This window comes from Pongo abelii, chromosome 23 (genome assembly GCF_028885655.2).
Source record: "Pongo abelii isolate AG06213 chromosome 23, NHGRI_mPonAbe1-v2.0_pri, whole genome shotgun sequence".
Classification (NCBI taxonomy): domain Eukaryota; kingdom Metazoa; phylum Chordata; class Mammalia; order Primates; family Hominidae; genus Pongo; species Pongo abelii.
In genome coordinates, this window is record NC_085929.1 from 49,292,015 (window position 1) to 49,312,383 (window position 20,369).

The following is a 20,369-nucleotide window of genomic DNA, read 5'->3' on the forward strand; positions in this document are numbered from 1 at the left end:
TGGATTGCTTGAGCCTGGGAGTTCCAGACCAGCCTGGGCAACATGGCAAAGCCCCATCTCTACACAAAATGCAAAATAAAAAATAAATAAACAAATAAAATAACTGTTTCCTGACCATCTCTGGGGATTAAAAGAAAAAAAAATTAATGGGGCATGGTGGCACGCCTATAGTCCCAGCTACTTGGGAGGCTCACCTAAGCCTGGGAGGCGAGACTGCAGTGAGCTGTGATCATGCCACTGCACTCCAGCCTGGGTGATAGAGTGGGATACTGTCTCAAAAAAAAAAAAAAAAAAAAGGGACTGTGCCGTGCCAGAATTCATGACAGCTTAGGATGGAAAAGCAGTCTGGCCAGATATACACACCTCATTAAGGCAGTCCAAGAAGTTCAGAGGAGAGAGGCAGATCCCAGGGAGGTCTCAGGAAAGGAAGGGTGACAGAAGAGAATACAGAGGCCTTAACAGACATCATCCAGGTTTTCTCCAGAGAGTAAGGACAGGAAGCACACTGGAAATAAGATGAGCACCAAGCTCCGTGCTATAAGGAGTTGCACAGAAGATGCAGATCATAGGAGGTCAGAGGGGCCAGTAACCAAAGGCCAATATAAGAGGGAAGCAAGAACCCGTAAGAGCAAAGAGGCCAGGGACCTCGGTGAGCTAAGATCTGGGTGGGGGAAATGCTAAGAACAAATTTACTCTTTCTTGGCAGAAAACAAAACAAAACAAAAAAGGGACAGAGGATAAACTGCTGTTGGAGCAGATGGTATGATATTACATCCTTAATAGACAGAAACTAGAATTTCTAAATGTGGCTTCTGCCTTCTCTGGCAAGAAGGTCATTAAGAACAAATCTCATGACATTAGCATCTTCTCCTTAGGAAGGCGGTGTTCAAAGTGTATCTGGATTTCAGCTAGAAACTGACCAGGCTCTCCCTATGGCGGATGAGTGGATCTGTACTGCACCCAGGCTCTGCCTGGAGGAAGAGAGATGACCGATCCCCTTTCAGAGAAGAGATCAGGACACTGAAGGAACCGGAAGTTACATCACAGGAAGGTTCAAAAGATGTGGGATGTGTGCTGGCCTGGAAGGTGATATTCACATGTTTGAGGGACTTATTTTAAGGCACCATGAAAGAACTAAGATCAATTCAGTGAGGAATTTTAAAACGACTTAATAAGCACCTACAAGGAGTCAGGCACTCTGCTAGGGGAAGACACAGGGCAAGAAGACACATTCAGCTCCTGCCCTCATGAGGCTTGTGAACTGGCTTATGGAAGGGAGGCTGACTTGAAGGCAGAAGCCTCAGAAGCTGTGTTAACGAAAGGCAGAGTTTCTCACGGAGCTGACCTGGGACCAAATGGCTGCCTTGAGGAGAAGGAAGGGTGCAGTAGAGGCTGGACTGCCCTGGAGTGGGAAGAGGGGGGTCAGCACTGGACTGGTGCAGGGTGGGTTGGAACTTCCAGGTTCTTCATGACTCTATGATACTAAATTTTGTAGATTTAGCAACACTCTAAGGAAATAACACTCTTCATTTTTATAAGCCAATGTACTTATCCTGAAATGTAGAGGAATCAGATTACTTTTAAGTGACTGAACTATTCAGAAGTCGAAGAAGAGAGACAGCCATCGGCTTGGGTCCCCCTGACCAGCATGAGCCTGTGAGGCAGCAGTCCGTGCGTGGGCTGGCTGGCGCCTTCTCTGTCTTCCAGTCATCCACGAGAGGCTCTCTGTGCTCATGCTAAGCAGGAGCAACTCAGTAGGAGGACCGGCAACTCACTAAGAGGACCGACAGACCACCAGCCAGGCCTCTAGCTGACCTTTGGAAGGATGGGGTGAGTGGGACGACTAACGGCCACTAGTCCCTGCTCAGAAACACACACTTTCCTTCCTCATCTCCAAACCTTTATTGGCTTTCTAATGTTTTGATTGTATAGCTCTCAATGCTTTCTTACTTTTATTTTTCCCCTCCCACTCTGTCTTTACCCAATCTTGAAAACATTCCTTAAAATCCCTTGATAAGAGCACCCTAATATCACATTTACTCTGATTTAGAGCTATAGACAGCTGTCTATTCTAATTAAGGCCATGCTGGCTTTATAAGGCTGAGCAAATTGTTCTAGTTTCATTTTCTTGTACTCAATATATAATTATACTGTTTATATCCTAGAAATAATGGAACTCAATAATAAAAAAAAAAAGGACAGGTTTTATCTTATTTTTAACAGAAACAGAACTCTTTCATAATTCATAATGTTCAAGTTCTAATGGGCTAATGAATAATTTGAAAGCAATAAGAGCTCTTCATCGAACTAATATATTTGCTTTCAGAGTCCATGTTTATTTTACCTCAGTTGCCAAAGTACCTAATAGTATCCTCGTTCTACTAGTGGTGGTCACCATACCAAGGAGGACTAGAGAAGGCATTTATGTTCCTATCAGACAATCTGCAGGTCATGATAAACAATACACCAAGGTCTCTCTGGCAAGAGTCCAGGAGGCATGGTCTATATAAATATGCCATCTGCTCCCAGGTTTCAAACCGTAAGTAACAGTTTCATAGCAACAGTGGCTTCTGGGGCTAACTCTTTTGATTAAGCCTTTGAAGAAGGGGAAGTCTGAAAGATCCCTGAAGCCCTTACAAGGCAGAAAGGCCCCACAGGGGCCTGTCAGTGACCTGGAGCCAGTGAGGGTCTCTGAAGTTCCCATTAGGCAACCTCACTTAGAGCTCTCTTACCAACCCGGCTACCAAGCAACAGTACTGATTTAACTGAAACTTTCTCTTTTTTTTAAGAGAGGATCTTGCTCTGTTGCCCAGGCTGGAGTGCAGTGGTGCAATCTAATCTCACTGCAACCTCTGCCTCCCAGGCTTAAGTGATCCTCCACCTCAGCCTCCCAAGTAGCTGGGACTACAGGCATGTCCACCATGCTAGGCTAATATTTTTGAAATTTTTTGTAAAGATGAGGTCTCACTATATTTCCCAGTCTGGTCTTGAATTCCTGGGCTCGAGTGATCCTCCTGCCTTGGCTTCCCAAAGTGCTGGGATTATAGGTGTGAGCCACCGTGCCCAGCCTAAACTTTCTTTACCTTCCTACACTATCATCTGCAGAAGTTGCTAATAAGCAGTGAAATAATCAAAGATGTTGTGAGAAGCCACACAGGCAAATACAGACCCGTACTGCCAAGAGTTTCCTCTGACCCAGACTTAGTCCACCATTTAATATTCATATCTGAAATGATCTGACACGCATGCAGTTTCCAAATCAAATTACACATTTAATTTTATTCTGTGTAAAATCTATTTACATACCTTTAAAAGGCATGATTTGGGTATCACTTCTGAGTAAAGTGAAACTTGGTACATTATAGAGGCTGCAAAGGATGGGCAAATATAAAACCACCCAAGTTTCTGAAAATACCACCATGGAACACCACTAAACTACTACTTTTTTTTTTTTTTTTTTTAAGTATTTATTGATCATTCTTGGGTGTTTCTCGGAGAGGGGGATGTGGCAGGGTCATAGGATAATAGTGGAGAGAAGGTCAGCAGATCAACACGTGAACAAAGGTCCTTAGAGACATTTTTAAGGATAGTATTCTTTATACAATTCCTTGTCTATAAACATTGATAGGAAAATATACAATTTCACAATTAGATCCTAGGTAATATATTTATATCTGTTCTATATATGAAGTGCATGTGTGTGTGTATATATATACACACACATATATATCTTTTATACATATGAAAACGCTTCAAACCTATAAATTGCCAGACAACTCTAATGCCCTCCGAGACACAAGTGATGGAGCCTTCCAGTAAGCACCGCCCATTACTGACATGAACTCCTTCAGTTTTCATGAACTGCTAACCCAAAGGTAGTCCTCAATGTGGTTAGTTTAACTACCTAACAATAGTAATTAAACATTTAGGCTGGGTGTGGAGGCTCATGCCTGTAATCTCAGCACTTTGGGAGGCTGAGGCCAGCAGATCACTTGAAGTCAGGGGTTTGAGACCAGCCTGGCCAACATGGCGAAACTCCATCTCTACTAAAAATACAAAAAAGTAGCTGGGTATGGTGGCACACACCTGTAGTCCCAGCTACTCAGGAGGCTGAGGCACAAGAATTGCTTGAACCTGGGAGGTGGAGGTTGCAGTGAGCCAAGATCATGCTACTGTACTCCAGCCTGGGTGACAGAGTGAGACTCTATCTCATAAACAAACAAACAAACAAAAAACATTTAGACTGAATCACATCTCTTAAACTGAGTTTCTATCTTATCATACAGCAGCTAAAAATAGTAAGAGCCAAGCACCATTCTAAACGCGCTATAGCATTCACAGTATCTCATTTGATCCTCACACAACCCTATCGGGTAGGTACTACTAGGGTCCCTAATTTACAGATGAGGAAGCTATAGCACAAAGAAGTTAAATAACTTGGCCTAGGTGACAAATAAGTGAAAGCCAGGATTCAAATCCATGCCATCTGGCCCCTGGGCCCATATTCTTACCCCTCTGTTGCTGAGCTGTGCCCTCTCCAGTGAAATCACAGGTTCATTTTGTGCCTTTTTAGCAGACCTCTCCCTGGGCCGAGCAGGTCCTTACAAAGTGAACTGACTCAAGTTTAAACTTGTTCTCTTTGCTCTGGCAGGCCACTTGACGTGCACTGCTCTCCACAGTCAGTTTCACACTAGAGTTATGCATTTTGTCTCAATCAGATAGCGAGTGCTGAAGGAGAGAAACCTAGGCTTTACTCTGGGATCCCCTCAAAGTGCAATCATGTTCCTCATTAATAAATACACACACCCACAGAGTTTATTTAATGCACTATTGTACCAATTGGAGTTTTCTGAAGCTGGCATTCTGAAGCACAGAAATCTGCTGAAGCCCTGAGAAAGAGCTGTGAAATATTCCCACTGCTGGATTAAACAACACACACCTTCAGGATTTTGCAGTTTTCTCCAATTTCATAATTTAAATAAGCACATCTCTCCTACCTCTAATTTTAACTCACAGTTGCTGATTTTATTGCCAAACATTTTAATATTAGCCAACATTGTCCTTTTACAAACGTTTCTCTAATTTTTACTCCAAAGAACAGCTTTGGCTCCAGCCAAAGCTTTTAAAAACAGTGAAGTAAATTGATTTGTAATTTCTCTTAATGCAAATAAACTAATAAATCCATACTAGTCACTGCTTTTCAAAATTACACTTTAATGATGATTTGTAATACAGTACCTTGAGCTGGAAGTAAAATATGAATCATCACCGTCATCATTATACTTTTTTCTTGGTTTTGCCATGATGGGTGATTCCTGCTCTATGGTCTGCATATCTGAAGTCACTGAATGTGAAATACCACTTGAGAAAACAGAAAAATATATACATCAGTAAGTTCACAAACTTTTGTTTCACCAAAATAAACAAAGCTTTAATTTATATTTTGAACAAAGACAAATGTATTCGAGGGGTTAAAAACATAAGCAATAAAACAATTTTTTTTTCTGGTGCAAGCTTTCAAAAATGTTAAAATTTTGTGAGGACTGTGTCTACACAAAACGCAGTCACAAATATTGGTTATGTCCATGGTTTCCTCTCTGGTAGGTGCTTCATGAAGAGCCAGACCTTTTTCCTTCTTTTAAAGAGCCAAATTTGAAATTTTTCATGTTATACTGAATACCAGAGCAAAGCAAAAATAATTAGAGAAGTTAATGAATAACAAAAAAAATCTCTAAAGTTGAAACTAACACAGTCCAAGAAAAATCCACTGATGATTGGCACACTGTTTTAAATTCTAACTCCAAGAAAGCAGTCTCACATACCTTCTGCAGTTTCCAAATCCCATGCCGAGTCTGTCTAAGTCAACATTTTTTTTGCCACTAATGTTCATCTTTTCGTCTTTCTTCATTTGAATTTCAAGATCCTTATAGGCTAATCGTAATGATGAAACACTGCCAGAAAAACCAAATACTCCTTAATTTAGCTTTAATCCTTTGTTCTTATATTAAAATAGCAAGCAAAATTAAACATGTAATTTATACTTTTAGCTTCATGATTCTTTCCATAATTAACAATTATGAAGGCAAGTTGGAGTTTTTTCTACCTGCCTTTTTTGAATAGACGTTTAAGAAAATTTGAATGAGCTTACAGCCACTTTCTCATTGCTGCTCAACCTATACCACTGTTCAAGTTTAGTTCACATTACCTATTATTGTATAATAACATAATGTATACCCAAATCACTTCCATATGGGATAGTGAAAAGCAAGATTTCTTACTTGGATTAATATTTTACTACACTCCCACAAGACATAACAAAGCATGAGGTTAGTCTCACTAGTCCATCTTGAGTCAAGATAAATAAATAAATATATAAATTTGACCTTACAAATAGATCAACTAAGGGGCTATTACTTAATTGTAAAAGGATCCTTCCATTTACAAAATAATTTCTTGTAGATACATCTCTATGCAATCAGGCTTCTGAGAGCATTTAAAATGGGATAGTCACTCATCAGCTAATAGACTCTTTAGCACTACTAGTCAGTCATATACCACTCTTCTATTTAAAATCAAATATCTGCTACAAGCAGGACACCAAAGGGGTAAAAAGGTGTACAAAACATTGTCCTTGCTCTCAGATTTCTAAAAATGCAATAATGACTTAATTTTTCATAAAGAAAACTATGCCTATATAGCAAGAACAGCAGTTTGCATCATATTTTAGTGAGACAGCACATTTCAGGGCCCTGAAAAATGATCTATCTAACTTACAAGGATTTCTAAGTTATCATCCACTTTATAAAAACATGTAAAATATCATGAATTCCTAGCAAAAGAGGCATTGTATAAATTCCTAGTAATATAAATAAATTTCTGCATAGTAACAGGGAAAGACAACAGAATTTCTTTCTGTTTTTTGAGATGGAGTCTTGCTCTGTCTCCCAGGCTGGAGTGCAGTGGTGCAATCTCGGCTCACTGCAACCTCCACCCACCAGGTTCAAGCGATTCTCCTGCCTCAGTCTCCCAAGTAGCTGGGATTACAGGCACCTGCCACCATATCCAGCTAATTTTTCTATTTTTAGTAGAGACGAGGTTTCACCATGTTGGCCAGGCTGGTCTGGAACTCCTGACCTCAGGCGATCTGCCCCGCCTCTGCCTCAAAGAGTCCTGGGATTACAGGCGTGAGCCACCGCGCCCGGCCAGAATTTCTTATTAGGAAAAAGTAATCTTGCTTTTGCTGTTTCTTTTCTTTAATGAGTCAAGCAAGATTTCTTTGGTTTTCACATGGCAGTTTGTTTTCCTTACTCTTCCTACAGAACAGGTTATGGCTATTTTATTCCTTAACAAATAAATACTACTTTTTCTTTTGGAGGAATACAATAGCTCTGTTTAAAATCATGAATACATGTAATTACAGCAACAGATTCTTCTGAAGAAGATGCATGGGGATGAAAAGGTTCTACTAGAAAGATAAGAGATGGAAAAGTTTTCCTTCCCAGGTAATCTGACATGGGACTGGGTCACTCACTAAAAGCATGCACTTTGATGCTTACGAGAACATCTCTCTGGAAGCACCAACAGAGTTAAGAAGTCAGAACACCGCGTTTCTCAGAACTTCAGGAGGGCTTACAGGTACTGGCTCAAAGGAGGACTGCAGGACACAGATCAAACAAGCGGAGCAGCTCAAGGCAGCTCTGCCTCTTCCTTCCTTCCTTCCTACCAAATGGGCACACAGAGAGCCTCTGAGGACGGGCTGGGAAACTGCTAGAAGGAGACCAGGATGCTGCATGGGCCATTTAGTTTCACACTCTGACAGTACAAGAACAACACTGTTCTGACAGTTTACTGAGCTGAAATAACTTTATTTACAGCCATTAAAAAAACTAACTTGCAAAATAACACTCATGTATTAAGGATAAAACACCTGTACTTTCTACGGGTTTGAGTGGCAGTGGTGGTCGTTAAGGCACAGTGGTGTGGCTGTTCTGAACAAGGCCATGAAAGTTGCCAAACTGGCTTCTCAAATCAAATTCATAAATCTTCTGATTTGCATCTTTGTTTTTGTGATGTATTAAACACTCCTAATGAAAGATACAAGTAAAGTCTGGTTGTTGCTTCCTGTTTTCAGGAAGATTAGCTTGTTAATATTAGAAGTAACAACCAGATTTCACTCCATCCAGCTTACCTGCAGCTTCTCCATCCAGCTTACTTGCAGGAAGGAAGCTGACCAGGGCCCGATTTTACACACGCTCTGGAAAAACCTCAAGCATGAGTAATCTGGACAGAGCCTACTCCCAAATACCAAGAGAAGCCATCGAAAGACTCAAATCTAACCTTTCCCTTTGCCAGGATCAAAAACTTAGCTTAGTAAGAGAAATTAAAGTCTGTGACAAGTCAACGTAAATTTTTACACAAAGCATTTCAAACCATATTCGACCTAAATACAGTTCAGTGCTGCCCCCTATGTTCTGTGAATTAAATGACAAAGAGAAACAACTATCAACTTCAAATTATTTGGGTTTACCTTATAAACTCCATCTTAGCGAACTGTCAGTATGAACTGTAAGACAGTACGAAAAGTAGTTGCATTTATTGAGCACCTACTATGTGCCAGGTACTGTTTGATGCACTTCAATGAGCATTTAAGCTATTAAACTAATCCTTAAAACCACCTCATAAAATAGGTGTTATTTTCTTCATCATACAGTCTATAGTAACTCAAGCTAAAACAGATAAAATACACATGAAAGTAAGAGAAAACACCATTAAAAAACACACACATAAAAAATAGGGATCCAGGTTACTTTTCCTTTCTGTGTGGCATGCACCCCCCACCCTTCTTCTCTCCTGATCTTTGGTACAGTCACAGTTTCCAGAAGACCATCTTTCTCTTCTGATTTCAACACAAATGAAAACCTCTCAAGAGCCTTACAAATGTCTACAGAAAACCGGTCTCTTCACTGGCTTCCTGGCTTCCAGTTCCCTCCCCTCTTCCTGGCCTGGTATCACTACCGAACTCACTTTCCTGAGACGCCCCTTCATCACAGCACCGCTGAAGGAGCTGTTTCTCTCGGGTAAGTGGACAACCACAGCCTGACTTTAAGGTGCTCCACATGATCGTTCCAACTCCTCCACTTCAGGCAGGCCCCCGACACACACGATCATTCCACCTTCTTCATTCTCTGAAACTCTTCTTTCTCCCTCTCCAAGATCCAGGCTCAGAACCTCTGGAGACACCACCAGAGCCATAGTCTTCCATCATGTATTTAGAATTTAGTCACAGAGTCCAACAGGGCTTCAGATTATAAATACTTTTTTCATTATGGAGATATAATTCACATACCGTAAAACTCACCCTGTTAAAGTACATGGTTCAGTGGTTTTAGCACATTCACAAAGTTGTACCATCATCACCACTAACTCCAGAACATTTTCAGCAGTCCAAAAAGCAGGCCTGGACCATTAGCAGCCACTCTCCATTCTCTCCTCCCCCTAGGCCCTGGCAACCAGTAAGCTGCTTTCTGTCTCTACCGATTTGCCTATTCTGGACGTTGCATACAGACAGAATCATATCATGTGATCTTTTATGACTGGCTTCTTTCTTAGCATAAACTTTTCAAGGTTTATCCACGTTGTAGCACATATCAGGACTATATTCCTTTTTGTGGCTGAGTAATAGTCCATTGTATGGACATACCACATTTTCTTTCTCATTTATCAGTTGGTGGACATTTAGGTTATTTCTACTTTTTGGCTATTAGGATTAACGTCACTATGAACATTCATGCACGAGTTTGTGTGTGGTTGCATAGATGTAAGTTTTAATTTCTCTTGAGTATATACTTAGGAGTAGATTTGCTGGGTCACATAGAAACTTTACATTTAACTTTCTGAAGGACTGCCAAACTGTTTTTCACAATAGTGGCACCATTTCACACTGCCATCAGCAATGTACAAGGGTTCAAATTTCTCCACATCCTAGCCAACACTTGTTATTGATTTTTTTATTATAGCTTCCCTAGAGAGTACACAGTGGTATCTTATTGTGGCTTTGATTTGCATTTCCCTAACTCTAATAATGTGAAGCATGTTTCAAGTGTAAACACCTCCATGCATCTCTGTCTTTCCCTTCTCACTGACGCCACTCCAGTCTTGCCCTTACAGCCTCAGCAGAAAGTGTTGCTGCCCCCATCGTCTCTTTCCCTTCCAATCCACATGCCAATGCAATATCAGTTTTCATAAAACTAAATTTTGCAGTACCCTCCCCTCCCCCCCCCCACAAAAATACATGGCATTTGGAAAGCAAATCTTGGAGTTAATAGTTTTATTCCCTGAAAACGTATTAATATAATGAAATTAAACTTACATTGATTCTTCTTTAGGTGCCGCCTTGGCCAGGTCTTCCTGCTCCTTCATTTTATCTGCAGCTTGAGCTTGTTTTTCAATTTCATTAAAGCATGTGTTTGCCAGTTTCTGAGCTCCTAAACTTCGTTTTTTGGCCCCAAGCTAAAAGATATATAAGACTATAGTCTACACGAGCTGTTTGAAAGCTTTTGTGACTACAGCTAACATTTCCTAATGGTTAGGACCTGCCAGGCACTGTGACAAGCACTTTACATTTGTTCTCTGGCTTAGTCCTCAGAACTCTGTGAAGTTAGTATTATTCCAGGAGTCCCTCAGCATGGGGGAATTGGTTTCACGACCCTGTGGATAACAAAATCTGCGATGATCAAGTCCCTTATGTAAAATGGCGTAATATCTGCATTTAACCCATGCATAGCCTCCAGTATACTTTCAATCATCTGTAGATTACTTATTATACCTAAATAATGTAAATGCTATGAAAATAGTTACTAATTCTGTGTTTCTATTTGTGTTGTTTTTACTGTTGTATTCTTACATTTTTTTTTACTTTTTTTGAGATAGGGTCTCACACTGTTGACCAGGCTGGAGTACAGTGGCACCATCTCAGCTCACTGCAACCTCTGCCTCCTGTAGTAAAGCGATCCTCCCACCTTAGTATCCCGAGTAGCTGGGACTATAGGCACGGGCCACCAAATCCGGCTACTTTTTGTATTTTTTAAAGAGATGAGATTTCGCCATTTTGCCCAGGCTGGCCTTGAACTCCGGGGCTCAAGTGATCCACCTGCCTTGGCCTCCCAAAGTGCTGGGATTACAGGAGTGAGTCACTACGCCTGGCCTATTGTTTTTTTTCCCCCCCCCAAATATTTTTGATCTGCAGTTGGTTGAATCCATGGATGCAGAACCCCTGGATACAGAGGGCTGAGGAAAGTAAAGCTCATACAAGTTAAACAGTGTGGCCAAGATCACACAGCCAATAAATAGCAAGGCCAGAATTCAAACCCTGCACCTGCCTCCAGAGCTGGTGCTCTGCAATGCATCGCTGTATCTGAAAGCTCACCAGATGGCTACTCTCTAAGCCTCACAATATGTCATTGTTTATTGATCTACGCAAGCAGGAGATAAATTCCTAGGGGACCTTTGTTAATTTTTCTTGTCACGGACAGAAAAAATGTTAAATAATCATTCTAGAAAAAATTCAGTAAGTATAACATTAATCTCTTTGAACAAAATATAGACTCCTTATATCAAAGCCACATTTATTACAAGATGGTTCAAAAGAATAAAACTAAAATGACAAAGTGGCTTTTTAGTTTTAAAGCTTAACTACCAGATTTTTATATATAAAGTACATAATACTCACGCCTTTTTTAGCTTGATTTGGTTTCTTTTTTATGATAGAGGAAACCTCTGCCAAAAAATAAAAATTAAAAAGTAAGACCAATAGAAGTAATTTTTTTATGTGTCTTTTAAAATTCTAAGATACTGCACTTTATTATTTAAGAGATGATAACATTTTCCACACTAGTTTGTCATCCAGAAGACTCAAGTTGAGAAGCATATTTTAGATTGACAGAGCTTTGTCAAAATGGAGTCCTCAGTATTTCCATGCAGTCTCCAAACTCAGAGAAAATGCATTTTTTTTTTTTTTTTTAACAGTACAATGAAGAGAAATAGAGCCTGAACTTGTCCCTCTCAGTACTTTCTTCAGGAGCATTTTAAAAAATATATTAAAACAACTGTTTTTTTTTTTTTTTTTTGAGACAGGGTCTCGTTCTGTCACCTTAGCTGAGTGCAGTGGCATTACCTCCCAGATCAAAGGATCCTTCCACTTCAGCCTCCTGAGTAGTTGGGATCACAGGTGCGCACCACCACATCTGGCTATTTTTTTTCTTTTTTAGAGATGGGGGTCTCACTATGTTGCCCACGACTGGTCTTGGACTCCTGGGCTCAACTGATGCTCCTGCCTCAGCCTCTCAAAGTGCTGAAATTATGAGTATGAGCCACCATGCCACAATTCTTTTATTAAGCTCTACTCTTCAAAAACTTTAAAAAACTTTTAAAAATCTAACAATTTTTTTAGAGATGGTCTCACTCCATTACCTAGGCTGGAGTGTAGTAGTGTGATCAGAGCTCACTGCAGCATTGAACTCCTCTACTCAAGTGATCCTCTCGTCTCAGCCTCCCTAGTAGCTGGGACTACAGGCATATGCCACCACGCCTGGTTTTCTTTCTTTTTTTTTTTTTGTAGAGATCAGGGGATCTCACTATGTTGCCCGGTCTGGTTTTGAACTCCTGGCCTCAAGTGATCCTCCTGCCTTGGCTTTCTAAAGTGCTGGCATTACAGGTATGAACTATCATGCCCAGCCCAAAAACTTTAAAAATCATTATAATTTTCCATTTTTATTTTAGATTCAGGGAGTACATGTGCAGTTTTGTTACAAGGGTATATTGTGTGTGGTGCTGAGGTTTGGGCTTCTCTTGATCCCATCGCCCAGATAGTGAGCACAGTATCCAACAGGAAGTGTTTCAGCTCTTGCTCCCCTCTCTCCCTCCCCCCTTTTGGAGTCCTCAGTGTGTACTCTTCCCATGTTTACGTTCGTATGAACCCAAGATTTAGCCCCCGCTTATAAGTGAAAACATGTGATATTTGGTTTTCTGTTTCTGCATTAGTTTGTTCAGGATAATGGCCTCCAGCCATGTTGCTGCAAAGGACATGACTGTTCTTTTTAATGGCTGCATAAAACTTATTTGAAAATATAAAGTTAGCAGCCTGGACAAATAGGGAGACTCTATCTCCACAAACAAACAAACAAACAAAATTAGCCCAGTGTGATGGTGTGCGCCTGTGGTCCCAGCTACTTGGGAGGCTGAGGTGGGAGAATCCCTTGGGCCAGGCTGCAGTGAACTGTGATTGCACCCACTGCACTCCAGCATGGGCAATAAAGCAAGACTCTATCTCAAAAAAGTAGTAAGAATAATAAAAATAAAGTTAGCTAGGCATTATGTATGCAACTAAAGCAGCCAGTGACATGCTTTTTCACCTTGGCTTATATATAGATTTTATCATATTAGCCAAAATAAATATAAAGCATCCTTGGCCAGGCATGGTGGCTCATGCCTGTAATCCCAGCACTTGGGAGGCCAAGGCGGGCAGATCACCTGAGGTCAGGAGTTTGAGAACAGCCTGGACAATATAGTGAAACCCCGTCTCCACTAAAAATACAAAAAGTTTACTGCGCATGGTGGCGCACACCTGTAATCCCAGCTACTTGGGAGGCTGAGGCACCGGGAGGCGGAGGTTGCAATGAGCTGAGATCGTGCCACTGTACTCCAGCCTGGGTGACAGAGTGAGACTCTGCCTCCAAAAAAAAAAAAAAAGAAACATAAAGCATTCTCTTATTTTAATAACAGTACTTTCTAAATTGCACAAAAATACTTTTAGAGAAAGTTTCTTAAAAATCATTTTCTAAGTACATTTTACTTACAGGTTATATATTGTCTTTAGAATTATGTTTAAGAAACCCAGCAAAATTAAAGTCTTTATTTTTTCATATAAAGATAAGAATGTGCTTTGATAGGAAAAGACAGCATAAAGCCACAAACAGCAAAAGATCACAATCTTTAGCTGTGAGTAGAGAATAACGTCATTACATTTCAAGTGTGAAAAAGATGCTTGTGGGAGTTTTCCTTTTCATCACTTTCTTTCAGATTTGTATTGTAGCAGTCACATAACCTGCTCCCAAACTCTGACGAGTCTAATACATGATGAAAATGTCAGGAACACTTCTAACAGTTTAGTTATTTTTCACCAAAGCAGCTGCTTTCCAACTAATGCAATGGAATATATAACAATTACAAATTACAATTCCTTGATAATGAAAAATTTAAGATTAAGTTCACCTGTAATAAAATTAGAAAGAGAAGAAAATGAGTTCTTGAGTAAAAAGGAATGGTGTAGATGTTCTGACCACTGCTTATTTCGGTAAGGTGAGCCAGCCCAACATAAACCCACAAATCAAAACCATCAGCAGCCATATTGGCTAAATGTGCACATTGCTGCTTTTTTTTTTTTTTTTTTTTTTTTGATACAAGGTATCACTCTGTCACTCAGGCCAGAGTGCAGTGGTGTGATCATGGTTCACTGCAGCCTCACCCTCCCAGGCTCAAGTGATCCTCCTGCCTCAGTCTCCCAAGTAGCTGGGACTACAGGTGTGTGCCACTACACTCAGCTAATTTTTTTTTTTTTTTTTTGCTTGTTTGTTTTTTTTTTTTTTTGTAGAGCTAAGGTTTCGCTATGTTGCCCAAGCTGGTCTCGAACTCCTGGGCTCAAGCGATCCGACCACCTCGGCTTCATAAAGTGTTAGAATTACAGGTGTGAGCCACTGCCCCCAGCCACAAATGCTGCATTTTATATTATCAAGCTGGTTAAAATGTAACATCTTCGTTGGAAGCTTGAGAGATGAATAAAAAACATATATATATATATATATATATATAGAGAGAGAGAGAGAGAGAGAGAGAGAGAGAGAGAGAGAGAGCATAAAAAACATATATATATATATATATATATATATATAGAGAGAGAGAGAGAGAGAGAGAGAGAGAGAGAGAGAGAGCATCTTTTGCTTAATAAAATCTTATTAACAGATTCGGTCATGATTATATTACTCCATCAGGTGAGAGGCCTAGGCGAAATGCAAGACGATTTATTTTTTTCTTAATGAGTCATACACTTTAAATCAGAATGTAGGATTTTAAGCATATTACCTAAAGTAGCCTTTGTTGGTACATTAAGACCTTCCACACATGGTCCTTGCTCTTGTCCACCTGAAAATTCAAAACATTGATATTAGTGCAGAAAATATACTCAGCTAACTTGCTTTTGAACGTACAATAATTCAACTTGCTCAGTGCTACATATCTTATCCAATTTTGTAAATGATCACCTACCTTTTTAGCTGTATATTCTATTTTCACGTTATAAGAATTTTGACTTAAAAGTTCATTAAAGTAGAAGTGTATTTTTCATCTAGTGGCTTTATCAAATAAAAATGTTAGTGGTCTCTTCAACTAATATGATTCAAAATTCTCCCTTATGATCTGGTGATTTAATGTGACCTGTCAAAAGATACTTAGTACCTCTGTGGACTATACATACCCAATGTATGTTAATATGTGGAAATCCTTGTTTTTGTTTTTGTTTTTCTTTTGGAGACGGAATTTCACTCTTCTTACCCAAGCTGGAGTGCAATGGCACGATCTCAGCTCACTGCAACCTCCGCCTCCCAGGTTCAAGCCATTATCCTGCCTCAGCCACCCGAGTAGCTGGGATTACAGGCATGAGCCACCATGCCCAGCTAATTCTGTATTTTTAGTAGAGACGGGGTTTCTCCATGTTGGTCAGGCTGGTCTTGAACTCCTGACCTCAGGTGATCCACCCACCTTGGCCTCCCAAAGTACTGGGATTACAGGCGTGAGGCACTGCCCTCAGCCTAATATGTGGAAATTCTAATACCAATTACATCAATGATAGAAATCTAAATTTTCAGTTGCCAAGAAATCTGCCTTGTTTATTCTATTTTACCTAAAAAGTGATCCTAGTTAGCAACTCTATGAAGCCTTCATTAAAAGCCAGGCACAGTGGCTCACACCTGTAATCCCAGAACTTTGGGAGGCCAAGTTGGGCAGGCTGCGTGAGCTCAGGAGTTCGAGACCTCCCACCTTGGCCTCCCAAAGTGTTGGTATTACAGGCGTGAGCTACCGTGCCCAACCATACTTTGTTATTTTACTTTTATTTTATTTATTACTTTAAAAATAGATAAAGTGTAGGCTGGGCTTGTGGTGGCTTATGCCTGTAATCCCAGCACTTTGGGAGGTCGAGGCAGGCAGATCACTTGAGGTCAGGAGTTTGAGACCAGTCTGACCAACATGGTGAAACCCCATCTCTACTAAAAAATACAAAGATGAGGGCCAGGCGCGGTGGCTCACGCCTGTAATCCCAGCACTTTGGGAGGCCAAGGGGAACGGATCATGAGGTCAAGAGTTCAAGACCAGCCTGGCCAACATGGTAAAACCCTGTCTCTACTAAAAATACAAAAATTAGCAGGACGTGGTGGCGGGCACCTGTAATCCCAGCTACTCAGGAGGCTGAGGCAGGAGAATGGCGTGAACCCGGGAGGCGGAGCTTGCAGTGAACCAAGATAGCATCACTGCACTCCAGCCTGGGCAACAGGGCGAGACTCCATCTCAAGAAAAAACAAAAAACAAAAAACAAAACAAAACAAAATTAGCTGGGCATGGTGGTGCAAGCCTGCAATGCCAGCTACTTGGGAGGCTGAGGCAGGAGAGTACTGAACTCGGGAGGCTGAGGTTGCAGTAAGCCAAGATCGCACCACTGCACTCCAGCCTGAGCAACAGAGTGAGACTCCTATCTCAAAAAAAAAAAAAAGACAAAATGTAGTATAGCCATTCAACGGAATACTATTTAACTATGAAAAGGAATGAAGTACTGACAGAGATTATAACAGGACTGAACCCTGAAAACAATTATAAGCTCAAAAAGCCACTCACAAAAGACCACATATTGTATAGTTCCATATATATGAAACATCCAGAATAGGCAAATCCATAGGTACAGAAAGGAGACTCATGGTTGCCAGGGGCAGAGGGAAATAAAAAGTGACTATTAATGGGTATGCAGTTTCTTTGGGCTGCTGAAAATACTCCTTTTTTTTTTTTCAGAGGAGGGGTCCTGTCATGTTGCCCAGGCTGGTCTTGAACTCCTTGGGCTCAAGCAATCATCCTGCCTCAGCCTCCCAAAGTGCTGAGACTACAGGTGTGAGCCACCATACCCAGCCTGAAAATATTCTGAACTTAGCTAGTGGTGACTGTGGCACAAACTTGTGAATATACTAAAAACCACTGACTTGTATACTTTAAAAGGGTGAATTTTATGGTAGGACAATTATTTTTAAAATGTCAGGCTCAACAGTGGTTTACAGGAAACTCTACTGTTTCATTTCTGCACATATTTAAAAGATAAACTCTGGTTAAGGCATTTAAATAGGCAAAACAGGATGACTGAGCACAATGATATTTTATAGAAAAACAACTGACCACATGTTCGTTTACTGGAGCCAGGACCTGCTCTGGGCACTGGGGAAACAGGAGGGAACAAGAACATACAAGCAGAGCATGTCATGTCCCATATCTCTATTTGTGAAAGTTCTTTTGTTTTCTCCTTTTCACTCTGTAATCTTTAAGTTCACTCAAGACTGCACTAAGTCACCCAGTGCTAAAGCATGAAATCCTAGGTGAAGCCTCAGGCAACAGGTCTTCCTGATTGCTTAAAAAATTTCTGGGCACAGAAGATGAAAGTACTGTTGCAGGTGCAAAAGGAAATGAAATTCTAAACAATAAACTTTTATAAACTAACTCTTCAGCTATGAATGACGATTACAATAAAAAAAATCTTAGGCCGAGGCAGGAGAATTGCTTGAGCCCAGGACTTTGAGGCCAGCCTGGGCAACACAGTGAGGCCCCATCCCTATAAAAATTTTTTTTAAAAGTTTCAAAAATCCTGTTCTGGCTGGGCGTGGTGGCTCACACCTGCAATCCCAGCACTTTGGGAGGCCAAGGCGGGTGGATCACTAGAGGTCAGGAGTCCAAGACCAGCCTGACCAACATGGTGAAATCCTGTCTCCACTAAAAATACAAAAAATTGAAACTGTCTCAAAAAAAAAAAAAAAAAAAAAAAAAATTCTTGTTCTGTGTTAGTTACTAGGGTTTCTGTTAAAACAAATTGAGACATCTGGACTTCAGAGGTTACACACATCTCCTGTGGCTAACCCTCAATCTCAAAGCCCCCGGCCTTTTTTTTTTTTTTTTTTTGAGACAGAGTCCTGTTCTGTTGCCCAGGCTGGGGCGTAGTGGTGCAAACTCGGCTCACTGCAACCTCCGCCTCCCAGGTTCATGGGATTCTCCTGCCTCAGCCTCCTGAGTAGCTGGGATTACAGGCATGCACCACCATGCCTGGCTAATTTTTGTATTTTTAGTAGAGATAGGGTCTTGCAATGTTGGCCAGGCTGGCCTTGAACCCCTGGCCTCTAGTGATCCACCCGCCTCAGCCATCCAAAGTGTTGGGATTATAGGCATGAGCCACTGCGCCTGGCCTCAAAGCCCTTTTATGCTAATAAATTATAATAGTGAAAATAGTTAAATTATCCGTACTTTCACAAAAGATATATAACGCACTGTTCCTGTTTGTTAGTTAGGAGATTGTGGGAATTCTTTCTTCTCTTCTCTCTGATTGATAACGGTAAATCAATCAACGGCTCAGGTAGATTTCTCATCTTAAAAAACAATCTCTCTCTGGAGGAGCTCACAGCTCAGCAGAGGGGACACACAGTGGACATGCAAACTAGGAGACGCAGTAATTTCCAGAACTGGTGTTTGCTATGCTGTGAGGAAGAAAAAATGCACAAATGCAGTTGTGACTGGGAGTGCTCGCTGGCTGGTCTTAAAGCTGAACCCCAATAAAGAGGCAGCCCATGCCAATCAAGGCAGAGCCACACTCCAAGCAAAACAAAAAGCAAACGCAGGCAGAAAAACACCCAAGGGCAAATGTGGCCGCAGTGTAGTGTAAGGCTAAGAAATAAAAAAACTAAACTCCAGTTAGAGGTGTATAAATGTCTTCTTTGCAGGCATCTACGGTCATATGTCTTAAAAAACAATATGAAAAAAAATCACACGGTGCAAATCATCCACAAAACAACCACATCAGAGTTCTTTGCATAGTAAGGAAACAAGCCGTTTTTGTCTACATATGAATTGCAAATACAAGTTTATCATTTGTCTTCACTTTAAAGTACTTTTTCAAAACAGAAATGTTACATTTTTATGTCACCAGATTTATTAGCCTCTTCCTTTTATGAGATTTGAATATGCATAGAAGGGCTTCCCCAATTCAGGATAATAAAAAAGCTTTATCCATGTTTTCTTCTAGGATAATCATATTTTCATGTAAATCTTTGAACTACCTGAATTTAGCCTGGTGTAAAGAATAAAGAAGAAATTCTACTTTGTTTTATTATTTGTTTCTAAAATGCCAGACACTTGTCCAAATTCCGTTCATCAAATAACCCATTGTTACCCAGGATATGAAATGTTCTTATCCTGATTCACTGATATGTCTACTCCTATACCAGTAAAATGAAAAATCAGCATTCTACTGTTTGATGGAAATCTCAGACATTCCCACCCTTACACCTATAACTCAATACAAAGGAAGTGACTCCTTTTCTTTTTCTTATTTTTTTTTTTTTAGAGTCAGGGTCTCTCTCTGTCACCCACACTGGAGAGTGCTGTGGTGCAATCATAGCTCACTGCAGCCTCAAACTCATAGGCTTAAGAGAACTGCCTGCCTCCGTCTCCCTAGTAGCTGGGATCACAGGCATGCACAACCATGCCTGGCTATGCGACTCCTTTTCTTTACAACATGACTCCACTCTGGGACAGAGCTGAGTGCCTCTCTCTCCTAGGACTACTTTCTTGATAAGTACCACTTACTCTCCTACCGTCCAGCAAAATCCTTGCCAGAAATTTTCTCAATACTATCCCCCAACCCACGGTTGGTGACTGCTTCATCTTTCCTGTTACGCTATGTTCCTTAGAATTGTTCAAGGCTCAGTTTATATAAGCCAGCACTTCTTATGGTATCATAACCCATGAACTCACTGCTTAGTTGTCCAAAGTTATATTTTTGTTGTTAATTTACACTAACATTCTGGCCTAACAAAGGATGCACAATTTTAAAACAGAAAGAGCTGACTACTCATGTCACAAGTGATTTGTAATATGTAAGCAACTGATATATTTACAATAAATGTAATCCTATAAGAAAGTCACCAAATGTGAATCATTATGTATCAACTATTTTTATAAGTTTTTAAATTGAAATTTTGTTTTTGATGATAAAAGTAACCCATACTCATTATAAAAGT

General features: G+C 40.5%; 1 protein-coding gene across 2 annotated transcripts in view; it reads right to left on the reverse strand.

The window, feature by feature from the left end:
• Window positions 1-20,369, reverse strand: part of ARFGAP3 (ADP ribosylation factor GTPase activating protein 3) — a 62,119-nt gene that overhangs the window by 15,189 nt on the left and 26,561 nt on the right. For both annotated transcript variants that reach the window (XM_054542944.2, NM_001132926.2), the window contains 5 exon segments: window positions 15,136-15,195; window positions 11,729-11,775; window positions 10,370-10,509; window positions 5,823-5,951; window positions 5,239-5,361 (listed from right to left, as the gene is read on the reverse strand). In XM_054542944.2, coding sequence (XP_054398919.2) covers window positions 5,239-5,361; window positions 5,823-5,951; window positions 10,370-10,509; window positions 11,729-11,775; window positions 15,136-15,195 — 499 coding nt within the window.